Source organism: Bombina bombina, chromosome 2 (assembly GCF_027579735.1).
Source record: "Bombina bombina isolate aBomBom1 chromosome 2, aBomBom1.pri, whole genome shotgun sequence".
Classification (NCBI taxonomy): domain Eukaryota; kingdom Metazoa; phylum Chordata; class Amphibia; order Anura; family Bombinatoridae; genus Bombina; species Bombina bombina.
Window position 1 is genome coordinate 297462868 of NC_069500.1, and position 14276 is coordinate 297477143.

Sequence of the window (14276 nt, forward strand, 5' to 3'; positions counted from 1 at the left end):
AATCCAAGGGTTACTCATGGAGTAAGGTCAGGATTCCCAGGATATTATCTTTTCTCCAAGAAGGTTTGGAAAAAGGATTGTCAGCTAGTTCCTTAAAGGGACAGATTTCTGCTCTGTCTATTCTTTTGCACAAGCGTCTGGCAGATGTTCCAGACGTTCAGGCATTTTGTCAGGCTTTAGTTAGAATCAAGCCTGTGTTTAAACCTGTTGCTCCACCATGGAGCTTAGATTTGGTTCTTAAGGCTCTTCAAGGAGTTCCGTTTGAACCTCTTCATTCCATAGATATCAAACTTTTATCTTGGAAAGTTCTTTTTTTTTTGGTAGCTATTTCCTCTGCCTTATAATGTGATTCTCCTTATCTGATTTTTCATACGGATAAGGTAGTCCTGCGTACCAAACCTGGGTTCTTACCTAAGGTGGTATCTAACAAGAATATCAATCAAGAGATTGTTGTTCCATCCTTGTGTCCTAATCCTTCTTCGAAGAAGGAACGTCTATTACACAATCTGGACGTGGTCCGTGCTTTAAAGTTTTACTTACAAGCTACTAAAGATTTTCGTCAAACATCTGCTTTGTTTGTTGTCTACTGTGGACAGAGGAGAGGTCAAAAGGCTTCGGCAACCTCTCTTTCTTTTTGGCTAAGAAGCATAATCTGCTTAGCCTATGAGACTGCTGGACAGCAGCCTCCTGAAAGGATTACAGCTCATTCCACTTGGGCCTTTAAAAATGAGGCTTCTGTTGAACAGATTTGCAAGGCGGAGACTTGGTCTTCGCTTCATACTTTTTCAAAATTTTACAAATTTGATACTTGCTTCTTCGGAGGCTATATTTGGGAGAAAGGTTTTAGAGGCAGTGGTTCCTTCCATTTAAGTACCTGCCTTGTCCCTCCCTTCATCCGTGTACTTTAGCTTTGGTATTGGTATCCCACAAGTAATGGATGATCCGTAGACTGGATACACCTTACAAGAGAAAACACAATTTATGCTTACCTGATAAATTTATTTCTCTTGTGGTGTATCCAGTCCACGGCCCGCCCTGTCATTTTAAGGCAGGTAATTTTTAAATTTAAACTACAGTAACCACTGCACACTGGTTCCTCCTTTCTCGGCTTGTTTTCGGTCGAATGACTGGCTATGACAGTTAGGGGAGGAGCTATATTACAGCTCTGCTGTGGGTGTCCTCTTGCAACTTCCTGTTGGGAATGATAATATCCCACAAGTAATGGATGATCCGTGGACTGGATACACCACAAGAGAAATACATTTATCAGGTAAGCATAAATTGTGTTATGTGTTTGAATATTAAATGGAATTAAAAAAACTAAATTGCAGTGTAAGAGGTTCAAAAGTCACAAAATGCAGTGTACTTAGATGGCTGATGTAAGTGATCAGATGATTTTTCAAGCATCAATACTGAGAAGCAGGTCCAACACTTCAGACAAAGATCTGTTGAATAATCCAAACATTTGTGAAAAAAAATATATTTAATTTTGGTTTATATTTGTAGTTAAAGGGACACTGAACCCAAATGTTTTCTTTCGTGATTCAGATAGAGCATGCAAATTTAGGCAACTTTCTAATTTACTCCTATTATCAAAATTTATTCGTTCTCTTGCTATCTTTATTTGAAAAAGAAGGCATCTAAGCTAAGGAGCCAGATCATTTTTGGTTCATAACCCCGGGCAGCACTTGTTAATTGGTGGGTGAATTTATCCACCAATCAGCAAGAACAACCCAGGTTCACCAAAAATGGGACGGCATCTAAACTTACATTCTTGCTTTTCAAATAAAGATACCAAGAGAATGAAGAAAGTTTGATAATAGGAGTAAATTATAAAGTTGCTTAAAATTGCTTGCTCTATCTGAATCATGGAAGAAAAATTTTGGGTTCAGTACCCTTTTAAATAATTACTATAATTGCTAATATATTTGCATCTGGAATATTTAATGTAATGATTTTTTTTTAAAGCATGATAACTTCCAGACTTCTTCTAATCTAGCCGACAGGTACTTATGCATATTTTTTTTTGCAGATAGAAGAGGAAGCAAATGGAGACTTTTTCGATATTGAAATAGGTGTTTCCGACCCAGAAAAAGTTGGTACGTTTTGTAACTGATTATTTGCAGTTTTTTTTCTGTGGGTTTAAGAAATCCTGACTGTGTTAAAGGTGACAATTGAAATGTGTTTTGAGTACATTTTTAGTTTTGAATAGAACCTATTTCTGTTAGCAAAAATGATTTGAGTAAAAGTTATATTTTAACAGCAGCACATATGCTCTGTTTGCCCTGTGCATCAGCATACAAATACCAATGCCATCAGCAGCTTGTACGATTCAAATATGGGTGCATGGGGCATATGGCTGCATCTCACTGACAAGGCCCACACTAGGCAGAAATATATGTCTGGGGTTTTGCCATTTTTCTAGTTCAGAGAGGGATTTTTCGGAACTGTACTGTTTAGTCAGGAACAGACTGATTTGCTACAGGGAAGTTCTATTCTGTGAAAGGCACGTGTTGAGCAAAAAACCATAGAACAAGCTATTTTATTGTTCGTTCCCAGGTTGAGCGCTTCTGTCTTTTTGTATACACACACAGCATATGTTTGTGCATATGTAGCTGAAACAAGGATAACTTTTACATTAGGCATTTTTGTTAATACAAGTATATTGCACAAATGTTTTTCCTCAAAACTAAAATGCATTCGTGCACATTTCAGTTTTGAACATTATGTCCCTTTAAAGATCCTGCATAAGAGTCTCAGTGCTTGTGGTTTATAATTTTTAATTTTTTTTGGATCTGTCTGTTTTGAGCTTGCATAGTACATAATCAGGGCACGTGCTGCTTCTATGCTTTTGAAATCCTTATTTATTTAAAAATGAAACATCATGTATCTACTGAAGGGTTACTCATATATGTGCCTCACTTTATAGTCCCTTTTTTCTTTGCACTAATGGTTTAAAGGGACCGTGTACTGTAAAACTTGATCCCTCTTAATGTGTTTCCCATGACTTGTTCTTTGAATTTAAAATGTATGATAAATTATTCCTTTAGGAGTATTTTTGTATATGACATAAGAAAGAAAAGGGAGAAAATGTCCAAGTAATATTCAGTGCTTTATTGTAGGCAGCATAGGAACACACATTATTTTTGTATATGAAATAGCCGGTTTTGCTCTTTGAAAACACTACACATTAAAATGGTCTAAGCTTGCAGAGAGATTAACATATCACTCTTTACACACACACAAAGCAACCTTATCTATGTCTTTATACTTAGAGAGACCAATGAAAATTCTAGTACTTGTCTCTCTTACCCTCCACTGGCAACGTCATTTCTTCTCCTGGTTATGTTTACATAGCTTTTCCAAAACCAATATTTAAGTACTGACATTTTCAGTATAGGTGGGGATACAACAGGCAAAACCCGCTATGTCAAATGACACAATAAAGGTAAATGAATTTAGTACACTCAAACAAGTAAGTAGATCATTTAGAAACACATGGTGGAAAATGTTACAGTACGCCGTCCCTTTAATATAAGGGACAATTGTCATGGACTAAAATCAGGTCACAGTTTACATAATGCCCTAATTACAGGTGGCTTCTTTATTTTATCTTTTTGCTTCTTATTGTTGTTAAAATGCGTTTCTAACCTTGTATGCCCTTTGGAAACTGCTTTTCCAAGAGCTGTTTTCAGTTAAGTAAATATTTTCCCTGATTTACTGGAGAGTAGAGCACTTTTCAGCTATCTCTTAAAACCAAAATTTTTGTCGCACTAAAAATTAGTGCACTGCAACAAGGATAGATTTCTTTCCGTGTCCTGAGAAAATGTTCTGAGATATTCTGTGATTTTAAAGCTGAATTTACAAAGATATTGTAAATTATTATCTGAAAGGCTAAGCTTAATTGATTTTAGTATAATTATAGCAAGTCTATTAGGTGTTGTAGGGTTCAAACGACCTGTATTTTTTTTTTAAAATAATTTCGGTCATAAAAAAATATTTCTTTTTTTCAGGAGATGGAATGAACGCTTACATGGCATACAAAGTAACAACTAAGGTTAGTTATGCTTTATTCTTGTGCAAAGTTCATTTTACATATTGAGTTGTTTTTTTATGCTTATGAAACGCTTTTTTTTTTTTTTTTTTTTAGACCTCTGTGTCCATGTTCAACAAGAATGAATTCTCTGTCAGAAGAAGATTTAGCGATTTTCTTGGACTTCACAGTAAACTAGCTGCAAAATACATGCATATTGGTTATATTGTGCCTCCTGCTCCTGAGAAAAGTATTGTAGGTACGTATATTCCATAATAGATTGTTTTACGCCTAATGTAAAATCTAGTAGATTTATGTAGTAAATGTTCACTTTTTGCACTAATTACATTGGTACATAACAGAGATGCAGAGAAGTGCTAAATTAGCCGATAGAATGTGATTACAAAATAAATAAAAATGTTTCTTCCCTGATGAATCAGAATCCACAAGTAGTGCAATTACGTACACAACAGCACACTAAATGGAATGTACAAGGAGTATAGCACAATCCTCATTATGTTCTGCAGGTCTGCCGTTACTGGTTAGTATACTCCTTGTGAGTGCATTCCATTTAGTGCGCAGTTGTGTATCTACTTTATTGCACAATTTGTGGATTATTTTTATAGAAATGATCACTTCGAGGTTGAGGAGGATTCACAATCGGTGTGGTGATATCATGGAGCCCTAGTGAGGGATCAGTGCAGAGAAGAGACCCTAGAAGAGGGACTGGCCCTGTTATAGGTACCCTAGGAAATGCCAGTTAGAAAAATGGAACCCAGTCTGGTTCAAAAGGCATCTTGCATTCACGTAAGACTAAGGAATGGGGAAAAATATATTTAAAGGAATAATAAAGTCAAAATTAAATGCTCCTGGTATAGATAGAGCATGCACTTTTTAAACAACTTTCCGATTTGCCTCTGTGTTCAGATTTGCCTTTTTCTTTTTCTTTTTTGTTGTTGTTGCAAACACCACTGCCATAGAGTTCTAAAGGTGCATGCGTTATTGCGCTCCTATAAGCCTACCTATAGTTACTCTTCAACAAAGGATACCAAAAGAACAAAGCATATTTGATAGCAAAATAAATTGGGTTTTATTTTTTACTTGTACAAAACTCTAAGCAATAAAAGTTTAATCTTGACTTAACTGTTTAATTAATTTGGTTTTGCTGCAGGAGTAGGTGATCACAAAACAGAGAGCCCAACTGAGATCCGCTGTGTTAGAGCTATAATGAATATATTTCCTCTTAAGGACACGACGAGTCCACGGATCATCATTCCTTATGGGATATTCACCTACAGCAAAGCTGTTAAATAGCTCCTCCCTTCCCTCCCACCCCAGTCATTCTCTTTGCCTGCGTTAGTGATTGGAGATGGCAAAGTGAGGTGTTTGAAAAGATTCTTCTATCAAGAGTTTATTTTTTAAGTAGTGCCAGTGGTGCTACTTTTACCTGGGGTGTAGCCTAGACCTAATCAGTCTCTACAGCAGAGCTTTTGGTGACTTTAAAGCATTAGAAACTGGTGGGACATAATTCTCACTGCGCCTCCTAAACATGTTGCTGCCCCACAATAGATAGCCTAAGCACATGGTGACTCAGGCTGATCTGCTTCCACAGGGCTATGGGAGGGAGAAAAAGACCTCTTACACCTGATGGAAGATCTTGCTGTCGGTCAGCATTGAGGTAAGTGCCTGTTTTTATTCATCTAAGCAAGCAAGGATGGCCATGCTGTATTAAGGTCGCATGGGGCTGTATTACCGATTGTCTGGGGATTAGATTATCTAGACAAACGGTGATATCGCTTGCTACTGAGGTGGATCCTGGTTTCAGGTTTTCATCTGGAACGTTCTCCCTGCTGAGAAAATAGAGGAATACTCGGTTGTTGGGGGCAGGTAGGCATCTCAGCAGAAGGCTGAGGTGTAAAGATGTCTGAATTCAGTGTTTAATAGGCTCAGAAAGTGTTTTAAACAAAAGATCAGACAAAGAGGAAAAATATTGTTAACGTTTTAAAATTTAAAGGCACAGGACCGTTATTGTTATAACGTTTTATTTTACTGATTAGCTCTAGGAAAGTGTTGCTAATTTGACGTGCACATTTCTATTGTTTGTTTTTTATGTTTTAAAGACACAGTAGCGTTTTAAAGAAGAAAAAAAAAAAAGTGTACATTTTTATTTTTTGAATCTATTCTGTGATTGAGATGGATGAAGCTGCTCAATCTGGTGTGTGCTCTATGTGCTTGAATGTTCAGGTGGAACCACCTGTTCCTTTTTGTTCCTCTTGCGTTTAGAGGGCCTTGAGTTTTAAAGATAAGATATTTAATGAGCAAGCCTTATCTAAGGCGGATGCTTCTCAAGGGTCTCAGGTTGAGATTCGAAGTATGCCGCAGTTGTCTCCCCAAGTGTCCCAAGAACTATCGCCCGCTCAAGCAGTGCCCTGTACTCCTACTCCAGCCTTGACTGGATTTACTTTAATGGACATAACTAAGGTTATGTCTTCTGCCATTTCTGATGCGTTATCTGCCCTCCCTATGTTACAGGGCAGGCGTAAAAGAAGGAGCAACCATGGGGTTAGTGAGGTTGCTGATGCAATGGTGCCCATTTCGGATATGCCCTCTCTGGGAACTGAGGTAGAGGGTTCGGAGTCTCTATCAGAGAGTGAAATTTCTGACTCGGAAAGTTCAACACCTTTAACAGAATCAGAGGTGGTTTCTTTCAGGTTTAGGTTGGAACACCTCCGTTTGTTACTTAGGGAGGTTTTGGCAACCTTAGATGACTGTGACTCTACTATAGTAGTGCCTCCTGAAAAATTGAGTAAGATGGATAGATATTTTGATTCTCCATCATATTCTTTTGTTTTTCCAGTACCTAAGAAAACTTTGGAGATTATTTCTAAGGAATGGGAAGGACCAGGTATTCCTTTTTCTCCATCCCTGGGTTTTAAGACAGATGGTTCCTAAGCTAGAAGGAGCTGTTTCTACTCTGGCCAAGACTATTATGACTATTACTATTGAGTATAGCTGTGCGTTTAAAGATCCTATGGATAAAAAGTTGGGGTTATTGCTGCAACCTGCGGCATGCATCGCTACGGTGACTAGTGCCGTAGTTTACTGGTTTGACGCTCTGTCTGAGTCTTTCAGAACTGAGACCCCTCTGGATGAGATCTAAGATAGGATTAAGGTGCTTAAATTAGCTAATGCCTTTATTACGGATGCTTATTTGCAAATTACTAAATTACCTGCAAAGACTTCAAGTTTTTCTATCTTAGCTCGCAGAGCTTTATGGTTAAAGCCCTGGTCGGCGGAAAGCTCTGGCTATTCCTTACAAGGGAAGGACCTTATTTGGACCTGGCCTGAAGGAGATTATTTCAGATATTTTTGGAGGTAAGGGTCATCTCTTTACTCAAGATAAGAGAATCAAGCAGAAGGGACGTCAGAGTAATTTTTGTTCCTTTCAAAACTTGAAGGGAAATTCCTTTGTTTCCTCCACCAGACAGGATGGAAACTTTACCCAGCCTAAATCTACTTGGAGACCCAACCAGTCTTGGAACAAGGGGAAGCAATCCAAGACAGCATGAAGGGTTTGCCCCCCGATCCAGGTCCGGTTCTGGTTGGGGGCAGACTTTTTTTTTTTATTTTGCTCAGGCCTGGGTAAAAGTTGTTCATAATTACTGGGTGATAGAGATTGTGTTCCAGGGATACAGACTGGAGTTCAGACTTTCCTCATCGAGGAAGGTTCTTCTTTCAAGGTTATCTGCAATCCAGATAAAGAGAGAGGCGTTCTTACGTTGTGTAAGAGACCTCTGTTCCATGGGAGTAATTATCCCAGTTCCTATTCAGGAACAAGGTCAAGATTTTTATTCAAATCTGTTTGTTTCCAAAAAGGAGGGAACTTTCAGATTAATTGTAGACCTCTAGAGTTTAAACAAGTTTCTCAGAGTACCATCTTTCAAGATGGAGACTATTCGCTCTATTCTGCTGTTGATACAGGAGGGTCAATTCATGATGACGTTGGACTTGAAGGATACCTATCTTCATGTTCCAATTCACAGGGACCATCACAAGTTCCTAAGTGTTTTGCTTTTCTAGGCAAACATTTCCAGTTTGTGGCCCTTCCCTTCGGTTTAGCCACGGCACCCAGAATTTTCACAAAGGTTCTGGGATCCCTATTGGCGGTCCTAAGACCACGGGGCATTGCGGTAGCGCCTTACTTGGACGATCTACTAATCCAGACGCCGTTTTGTCTTCAAGCTCAGTCTCATACCGACATTGTCATAGCCTTTCTGAGATCTCACGGGTGGAAGGTGAACTTAGAAAAGGGTTCTTTAGTTCCAAGGACAAGAGTGACCTTCTTGGGAACTCTGTTAGATTTGGTCCTAACAAGGTTTTTTTTTTTTCCTGAAAGGAAGATACCTGTCGCAGACTCCATTCCACTCCGTGGCTGTCGGTGGCTCAGTGTATGGAGGTAATCTGACTGATGGTGGCGGCGATGGACATCATTCCGTTTGCTCGGTTCCATCTCAGACCTCTGCAGTTGAACATGCTCAGTCGATGGAATGGAAACTATGCAGACTTGTCGCTTCTAATAATCATGGACGGGGAGTGTGGAACCGAAAGGAGTCTCTTCTTCCCATCAACATTCTGGAATTGAGAGCGATTTTTCAATGCTCTTCTGGCTTGGTCTCAGTTAGCCTCGGTCCAGTTCATCTGAAATCAGTCGGACAATATAACAACGGTAGCTTGCATATATCATCAGGGAGGAACGAGGAGTTCATTGGCAGTGTCTGAAGTATCTAAGATAATTCAGTGGGCGGAGATCCGCTCTTGCCATCTGTCTGCGATCCACATACCAGGGGTAGACAACTGGGAAATGCATTCCCTGAGCAGACTTTCCATCCGGGCGAGTGGGAACTTCATCCGGAGGTGTTCTCGAGTCTGACTCTCAAATGGGGTCAGCTGGAGTTGGATCTCATGGCATCTCGGTTGAATGCCAAGCTTCCGAGGTACGGGTTGAGATCCAGGGATCCATAGGCGGAACTGATAGATGTTCTGATGGTGCTGTGGTCCTTCAAACTGGCTTACCTGTTTCCTCCGTTTGCCCTTCTTCCTCGAGTCATTATGCGTATCAAGCAGGAGAGGGTTCCTGTGATCCTAATTGTTCCTGCCTAGCCTTGTAGGACTTGGTATGCGGATCTGGTAGAGATGTTGTCTCTGCCTCCCTGGAGACTCCCGTTGAGGAAGGACCTTCTCATTCAAGGCCCCTTCCGTTATTCAAATCTATTTTCTCTAAAGCGGACTGCTTGGAGATTGAACGTTTAGTTTTATCAAAACAAGGTTTTTTTCTGACGCGGTCATAGAAACCTTGGTTCAGGCTTGTAAGCCTGTTTCTTGGAGGATTTATCATAAGATATGGCGTATTTATCTTTATTGGTGTGAATCTAAGGGCTACTCGTGGAGTAGAGTTAGAATTCCTAGAATTTTAGCTTTTATCCAAGAGGATTGGAGAAGGGCTTGTCAGCAAGTTCCTTATAGGGTCAGATTTCGGCCTTGTCTGTTTTTCTACACAAACGTCTGGCTGCTGTTACAGATGTTCAATCTCTCTGTCAGGCTCTGGTCAGGATCAGGCCTGTATTTAAGCCTATTGCTCCTCCGTGTAGTCTTAATTTGGTTCTTAATGTTTTTTCAAGGGGTTCCGTTTGAACCTATGCATTCCTTAGATATTAAGTTTTTATCTTGGAAGGTTTTGTTTCTTGTTGCTATTTCTTCTACTCATAGAGTATCTGAACTATCGGCTTGCAAGGTACCTCTCCTTATCCTATATTTCATGCAGATAAGGTAGTGTTGCGTACAAAATTAGGTTTCCTTCCTAAGGTTGTTTCTGATCGTAATATTGACCAGAAAATTGTTGTTCCTTCATTGTGTCCTAAACCTTCTTCTAAGAAGGAACGTCTTTTGCACAATCTTGATGTTCGTGCTTTAAAGTTTTCTTTACAAGCGACAAAGGACTTTAGTCAGTCTTCTGCCCTGTTTGTTGTTTTCTCGGGGAAACGCAAGGGTCAGAAAGCTACGACTACTTCTCTTTCTTTTTGGCTGAAGAGTATCATTCACTTTGCTTATGAGACTGCTGGGAAACAGCCTCCTGAGAGGGTTACGGCTCATTCTACTAGGGCTGTGGCTTCTTCATTGGCTTTCAAGAATGAAGCTTCTATTGAGCAGATTTGTAAAGCTGCTACTTGGTCCTCTCTTCACACTTTTTTTTTCTCAAGTTCTATAAATTTTATATTTTTGCCTCAACTGAGGCGGTTTTTGGGAGAAAGGTTCTTCAAGCAGTGGTGCCTTCCGTTTAGGTATCCTGTATTGTCCCTTCCCTATCATCTGTGTCCTCTAAGCTTGGGTATTGTATCCCATAAATAATGATGATCCGTGGACTCGTCGTGTCCTCAAGAGGAAAAGAAAATGTATGCTTACCTGATAAATTTGTTTCCTCTTGGACACGACGAGTCCACGGCCCGCCCTGTCTTTTAGACAGGATAGTATTTTTTTTCTAAACTTCAGACACCTCTGCATCTTTAGATTTTCCTTTCTCTTCCTAACTTCGGTCAAATGACTGGAGTGGGAGGGAAGGGAGGAGCTATTTAACAGCTTTGCGGTAGGTGCTCTTTGCTGCCTCCTGCAGACCAGGAGATGAATATCCCATAAGTAATGATGATCCGTAGACTCGTTGTGTCCAAGAGGAAACAAATTTATCAGGTAAGCATACATTTTCTTATTAAAGGATCAGATTTTAAGCAATGAGTACTTTTCCTTTAGAAACATTTTTTAGACAGGTCATTATAACATTCTATAACATTATTTATATGCTTACAAATCATTTTATCTCTGTGGTTCCAAATTAAAATGACACTAAAGTTTGCTTTTGTTGAATTTAATTAAAGCAAAGCAACTATTTTCTATTGTGTATATGAAAAGTAACAGTTATAAACCTTTTAATATTTATTTTTTCTTGAAAGAAAAAAAACAGTAACGTCTGCTTAAATGTGGATTGAAAATAAACGTTTGCTCACAATTTAAGTCAAAATTAAACTTTCATGATTCAGGTAGAGCAGCAATTTTAAACAACTTTCCAATTTACTTCCTTTAACAAAATGTACACAGTCTCTTTATATTTACACTTTTTGAGTCACCAGCTCCTATTGAACATGTGCAAGAATTCACAGAATTAACGTATATGCATTTGTGATTGGCTGATGGCTGTCACATGGTACTGGAGTGGTGGAAAAATACAGATTTCTTTCCTAAGATATGGAGAGTCCACGACGTCATTAAATTACTAGTGGGAATATCACTCCTGGCCAGCAGGAGGAGGCAAAGAGCACCACAGCAAAGCTGTTAAGTATCACTCCCCTACCCATAATCCTCTGTCAATGGAGGAGGTGAAGTTTGGTGTCTGAAGAAATGAATTCCTTTTTCCGCTACTTTTCCCCGCAATCAAGGATTTGGGTTTAGCTGAGGCCACGTCAATCTCTTCAGTAGAGTAGTAGTGCTGGCTTTGTTTCCTAACACATTGCTGCCCATGGTACAGAAAGCCAGGTAACTCTTTTTCTACAGGTCTCTGTAAGGAGTTTTCTACAGGTCTCTGTAAGGAGTATGTGTCCTTTCACGCCTTGTGAGCTGTCTTCCTGCCGGACAGCTAGACTGCAGGTAAGTGCTTTTGTCTTCTAGGTTTTGGAGACTTGCACTTCAGAAGAATATGTCATATGCAGTAGATGGGGACATTTTCTTTCTAATGACATGTTGAGTCTACGGATCATCATCAATTACGGTTGGGAATATCACTCCTGGCCAGCAGGAGGAGGCAAAGAGCACCACAACAAAGTTGTTAAATATCACTTCCCTTCCCACAAACCCCAGTCATTCTCTTTGCCTGTGGTGCAAGGAAAGGTGAGGTTTTCGGTCTCCGATCTACAATCGAGATTTTGTTATTTTGAAGCAAAGTAGGTTTGCTCTGATCTTCCCTGGGGTCTAGCCTTAGCCCACGTCGGTCTCCTCAGTAGGGCAGTGGTGGCTTTTAAGCAATTGGGAACTTTTGGGGTACAATCCCCTCTGGGTTTTCCCAAACAATTTTGCTGCCCTATGCAGATAGCCTTACTCAGTCTTTCTTTTTTACATGGGTCCATGTGAGCTGTCCTGCTGCCGGACAGATGAACACTAAGGTAAGTGCCAATTATATTTTTCTTTTTTTTTTGAGGGAAAATCTGGCACTTATACAGCCTAAAGGCTGCAGGGACGTTTATTTTGCATTGACTCTTTATATAGAGTTAATTCAGGGCAGCTAGCAGGCACTGTATATGAGAGGAGTTTATTAGCATTGGTGGCTTAGGTATTGTCTTTTGATCCGGTCTACACTGCTTGGAGACAGTTTTGGATTTAGTCTGCTTTACTGGGGGTTTGTTTTTTGCAGACGATGTACGGCCGTGTATATGTTTAAAGACTTTTTTACTTGGCCTTTGCGGCCGCCGGGACCGCTCCTGATAAGGGGTGGTTATGTTTCACTTCCTTCAACTCCGGAGTGTAATGCGCATGTAATAGCGGCGGTTCTGCTATACAGGAAGCCTTTCGCTATTTGTCTTAGTGTCAAGCACTTTTGATTTCAAGGATTCTGTTTAAATGTGGATCGTCTTCTAACTGTTTGGGTGGCAGTCAGCAGGACAGGTAGGCACCTCAGCAAGATGTGTGTAGAGGTTGCCTGGGGTTGGTTGTGGCTTCCGTTCCGTTTTTTTGGCTAAATTTATTTAAAGGAACAGTAATGGTTTTTTTTGCTTATATTTTTAAAAAAAATAGTCTTTATTATTGTTTTCTTTTCTTTTGTCCTTTTTGTGAGTTAAGATGGACCAGGAGGCCTTGCAAGTTGTTACTTGTAGCCTATATTTTAATGCTCAGGTGGAACCCCCAGTACCCTTCTGTTCCTCCTGTATTGAAAGAAACTTATGTTATAGGAATAGACTTTTTGATCCTGAGCCATCATTCGCTAAGGCAGATGCTGTTCAGGTGTCTCCTGTGCCCGATATGCCGCAGCTTACTCCTCAAGCGTCACAATCCTTTTCATCTCCACATGCAGTGCCCTGCGTTTCCTCTCATGCTCTGACAGGAATTACTTTGCAAGATATTGCTGCCCAAGTATCCTCTGCGGTACCCGAGGCGCTGTTGGCTTTTCCCATGCTGCAGAGAAAGTGCAAGAGGAAGTTTAAAGAATCAGTGAGCAAGGTTTCTGATCCTGTTGTGGCTACTCAAGGTGCTTCCTCTCCGAAGTCTCAGGAGGAAAACACTTCGGCAGCATCTGAGGGTGAAATCTCAGATTCAGACAGTATAATTCCTTCTTCTGACGCTGAAGTGGTATCCTTCAGATTTAAGGTGGAACACCTCCGGCTGTTACTTAAAGGGACACTGAACCCACATTTTTTCTTTTGTGATTCAGATAGAGCATGACATTTTAAGCAACGTTCTAATTTACTCCTATTATCAAATTTTCTTCATTCTCTTGGTATCTTTATTTGAAATGGAAGAATGTAAGTTTAGATGCCGGCCCATTTTTGGTGAACAACCTGGGTTGTCCTTGCTGATTGGTGGATAAATTCATCCACCAATAAAAAAAGTGCTATCCAGAGTTCTGAACCCAAAAAAAAGCTCAGATGCATTCTTTTTTTAAAAGATAGCAAGAGAACGAAGAAAAATTGATAATAGGAGTAAGTTAGAAAGTTGCTTAAAATTGCATGCTCTATCTGAATCACAAAAGAAAAAAATTGGGTTCAGTGTCCCATTAAGGAGGTTTTGGCTGCGTTGGATGCCTTCGATACAACCTTGCTAAAGTTATTTTTGCACAGGAGTGGGAGAGACCTGGAATTCCCTTTTCTCCATCTCCAATTTTCAAGAAAATGTTTCCTATAGCTGACTCTATTAAGGAGTCTTGGCAAACGGTCCCCAAGGTGGAAGTGGCGATTTCCACTTTGGCAAAGGGAACCACTATTCCCATAGAGGATAGCTGTATAGCTGTTCCTTTAAGAATCCTATGGATAAGAAGTTGGAGGCATTGCTAATTGTTTGATTCTATTCAGACAGATACTCCTCTTGAGGAGATCCAAGATAGTATTAAGGCTCTTAAGTTGGCCAATTCCCTTATCATGGATGCTTCCTTACAAGTCATTGAGTTGGGAGCAAAAATATCTGGTTTTGCTATACTAGCTCGCAGAGCCTT

General features: G+C 39.9%; 1 protein-coding gene across 2 annotated transcripts in view; it reads left to right on the forward strand.

The window, feature by feature from the left end:
- The window catches only part of SNX2 (sorting nexin 2), a 254932-nt gene that overhangs the window by 62888 nt on the left and 177768 nt on the right, over positions 1-14276 (forward strand). For both annotated transcript variants that reach the window (XM_053701608.1, XM_053701607.1), the window contains exons 4-6: positions 2033-2099; positions 4014-4057; positions 4151-4292. In XM_053701608.1, coding sequence (XP_053557583.1) covers positions 2033-2099; positions 4014-4057; positions 4151-4292 — 253 coding nt within the window. The remainder of the gene's footprint in view (positions 1-2032; positions 2100-4013; positions 4058-4150; positions 4293-14276) is intronic.